The 2,994-nt window shown below is 38.4% G+C and overlaps 1 protein-coding gene across 1 annotated transcript; it reads left to right on the forward strand.

The window, feature by feature from the left end:
* The first annotated feature begins 233 nt into the window (after positions 1–233).
* LOC147433753 (uncharacterized) lies at positions 234–722 on the forward strand. Its single transcript, XM_086489540.1, has one exon. It carries the CDS (start codon positions 234–236, stop codon positions 720–722), a length of 489 nt encoding a protein of 162 aa, XP_086345666.1.
* The last annotated feature ends 2,272 nt before the right edge of the window (positions 723–2,994 follow it).

Here is a 2,994-nt window from a genome sequence, read left to right on the forward strand (position 1 = left end):
TATGGGATGAGGCTCCCATGACACATCGATATTCATTTGAGGCATTGGATAGATCCTTAAGGGATATTACATAGCAAGACACTTTGTTTGGTGGAAACTTTCTTTTGCTTGGGGGTGACTTTTGACAAATACTACCAGTTGTACAAAAAGGTAGTCATGCAGACATTGTAAATGCTTCACTTTGTCATTCTCATATATGGAAATATACAAATATACTGAGTCTTACCATAAACATGTGTATACGTGACTATGGAACAAATTTACTTCAACAAGGTTTTTCACACTCGGTGCTGGACATTGGCAATGGGAATTTGGATGATGGAGGAGACCATAGAGTCAAAATACCTTCAGACATGATGCTTCCAACTAATAGCTTGACAGACCTTCTCAACTTTATATATGGAGATTTGCATTGTGTACAAGATCATGCAAGCTTTTTCAAAGAACGAGCAATACTTGCTCCTCGGAACAAAAAGGTTGATTCAATCAATGACTATGCATTGCAAAATATTTATGGAGACTCAAAAGAGTATCTTAGTGCAGACTCAATTTGCATGTCTAAGGAAAAAAAACGTTTTTATACAGTGGAATACTTGAATAGCCTTATACTTGGTGGTGGTTTTTCACCTCATGATTTGGTCTTGAAAGTAAATGCTCCTATCATGCTATTGCAGAACTTAGATCCAAGACGTGGATTATGTAATGGAACCAGAATGATATGAAAACAATTCAATAGCAAGGTAATTGAGGCACAGATAATAATAGGATCAAATATTGGAGATAGAGTCTTTATCCCAAGGATAGATTTTGTTGCCCAAACTCATCAAGGACTGAAAAGTCGTCAACTTCGAGTCAAGCTAGCTTTTGCAATGACCATCAACAAAGCACAAGGACAAACACTGGGAATTCTTGGTCTATATCTTGTATCATCAGTCTTCTCTCATGGACAACTATATGTTGCAATGTCACATGTGCGAAGTGTAGCTGCTATGAGAATTGTCGTTAACACTAAAGACACTCAAGTGGAGTCATGCTATACTCCAAACATTGTATTCAAGGAAGTATTGAAACTAGAAAATTCATAATATCAAGTATAGTATTGACATATTGGCTTTCACTTATATCAAAGTATTTTCCACAAATGGATCCTCGATGCAGTGCATCGTACATAATGGGTCATATCACTGAATTTATTCGAGGTATTTCTCTTTTTCTTTTCTAGGTGACCTATTATTTTCTTAAGAAGAATGATTTACACATTGAATTATTTTATTGAAGATCCACCGCAGTGGAAGGGAAGAGTTCCAGCTATGTTTTTGGTGATCTTATTGTTGGGATTCAAGCCAACTGGCCAGACATCCCACTTACTAACCCATCTTATGTTTTTGGTGATCTTATTGTTGGGATTCAGGCCAACTCGCCAGACATCCCACTTACTACTAACCCATCTACTAACATAACCATTATACACTTATTCTTTAATACAATAGAATAAGGAGCTGCAAAACAGGATAACATTGTTGTGCGCTCCACCCAAAGCAGGTCTCTCTCTCTCTCTGCTCTCGCAGTTGCACTCGCACACACTTCCCGCGGCACCTTCACCTAGTATCAGAGCAGGGTTTGTGCTTGCTGTTTTTGCGTCCGCACGCGCGCACTTTCAAAAGTGTAAACAGGTTTTCGATTTCAGCAACGGCAAATTCAGCGTTCCGAGAGCATTTCCATCAGGTGTCCTAGAGTTTTACCCCCCTTTCAAAGTTTTTCATGCAGTCGAAAGCTTCATCCAAGCTACACTTCAGGAGTTGTATTTTTCAACTCCACTTTTGCTACAACTACAGGTACAGGTACAAGACACAGGTGCAAGTTGTTTAGATACTATTTGGGATGGTATATAGCCGTTTTATGGATATTATGTGCTATTGAGACGGTGTTTATGGGCTGATTTGAAGCACTATTCAGCATCGACATTGTCTCGGGTTTTTCAGGCATCCATCTCCTCACAGGTTCTTGCATACATACAGGACATCCAGGTCTCTTACAGGTTGCAGTGTTTAGCATCAACACAGATTTTAGTGGGAGTATTAGATGCACATATGCATTGTTTTGGCACTTTTCATAGTGCTTGAGCTCTTTTGAGAGCAATTTTACTCCCCGCAAAGATTTGTTTACTGCTTGCACATTTTGTTTGGTTCCTGTTTGAGCGTGTATACTGCACCTTGCAGTATTGTTGACAGTGGATGTACGTTGAGTTGCGAAAACTGCCATATGTATTGTTTGAGGATAGATCAAACGAGCGTCCACCTGGACGAGCACGTAGCCGGACACCACATTTGTACTCTATTAATTGTCCGAGCTAGTGTAGTGATACTCTATGTAAATCCTAATTCTAGAGTAGCAGGTCAATTCCCTGAATTGTAATTCTGTCATGACAATTGTAAAGGTCCGTGTGAGCCGGCCACTGGCCATTTAGAAAGCCCTAGGTATAAATGTCAATAACCTTAACACTAGGTTGGTAATGGGACACTTTTATGTCCTGGGACACTTTTATGTCCTGTTAAGTGACCATTTTCCTTGAATTATGTCAAGAGTTTCAAAATGGATTTTGAGGTGCTATCTATCTAGAAAGTTGTCTCATGAGCTGAAAAAAACTCGACATTTTTTTGGAATATCAATTCCATCTTTAACATTGTCCTTGCACAACATTTCACAACCTAAACTGTGTGAAAAAACGGGTCCTGCTTTTGGCTTTTTTCAACTTTTTGCAACTATACCACTCTAGAATTCATGTTTGTGAGGTCTATAATGCTAGAGAACTATCTTTAGTAGTCTTCAACATGTCCTGATGCTTCTAGGGAGAAATAAATACTAAAGTTGTAAGCTATGACCAAATTACAAAAATTGTCAAATCCTGTTTTTAGCCAATTTTAGCTCTTCTATGATTTTTTTGGTGAATTTCATGATATCCAAATGCATTTTTTATTTTCTATGTCTCATACT

Source organism: Adiantum capillus-veneris, chromosome 19, assembly GCF_014529385.1.
Source record: "Adiantum capillus-veneris isolate H3 chromosome 19, ASM1452938v2, whole genome shotgun sequence".
Classification (NCBI taxonomy): domain Eukaryota; kingdom Viridiplantae; phylum Streptophyta; class Polypodiopsida; order Polypodiales; family Pteridaceae; genus Adiantum; species Adiantum capillus-veneris.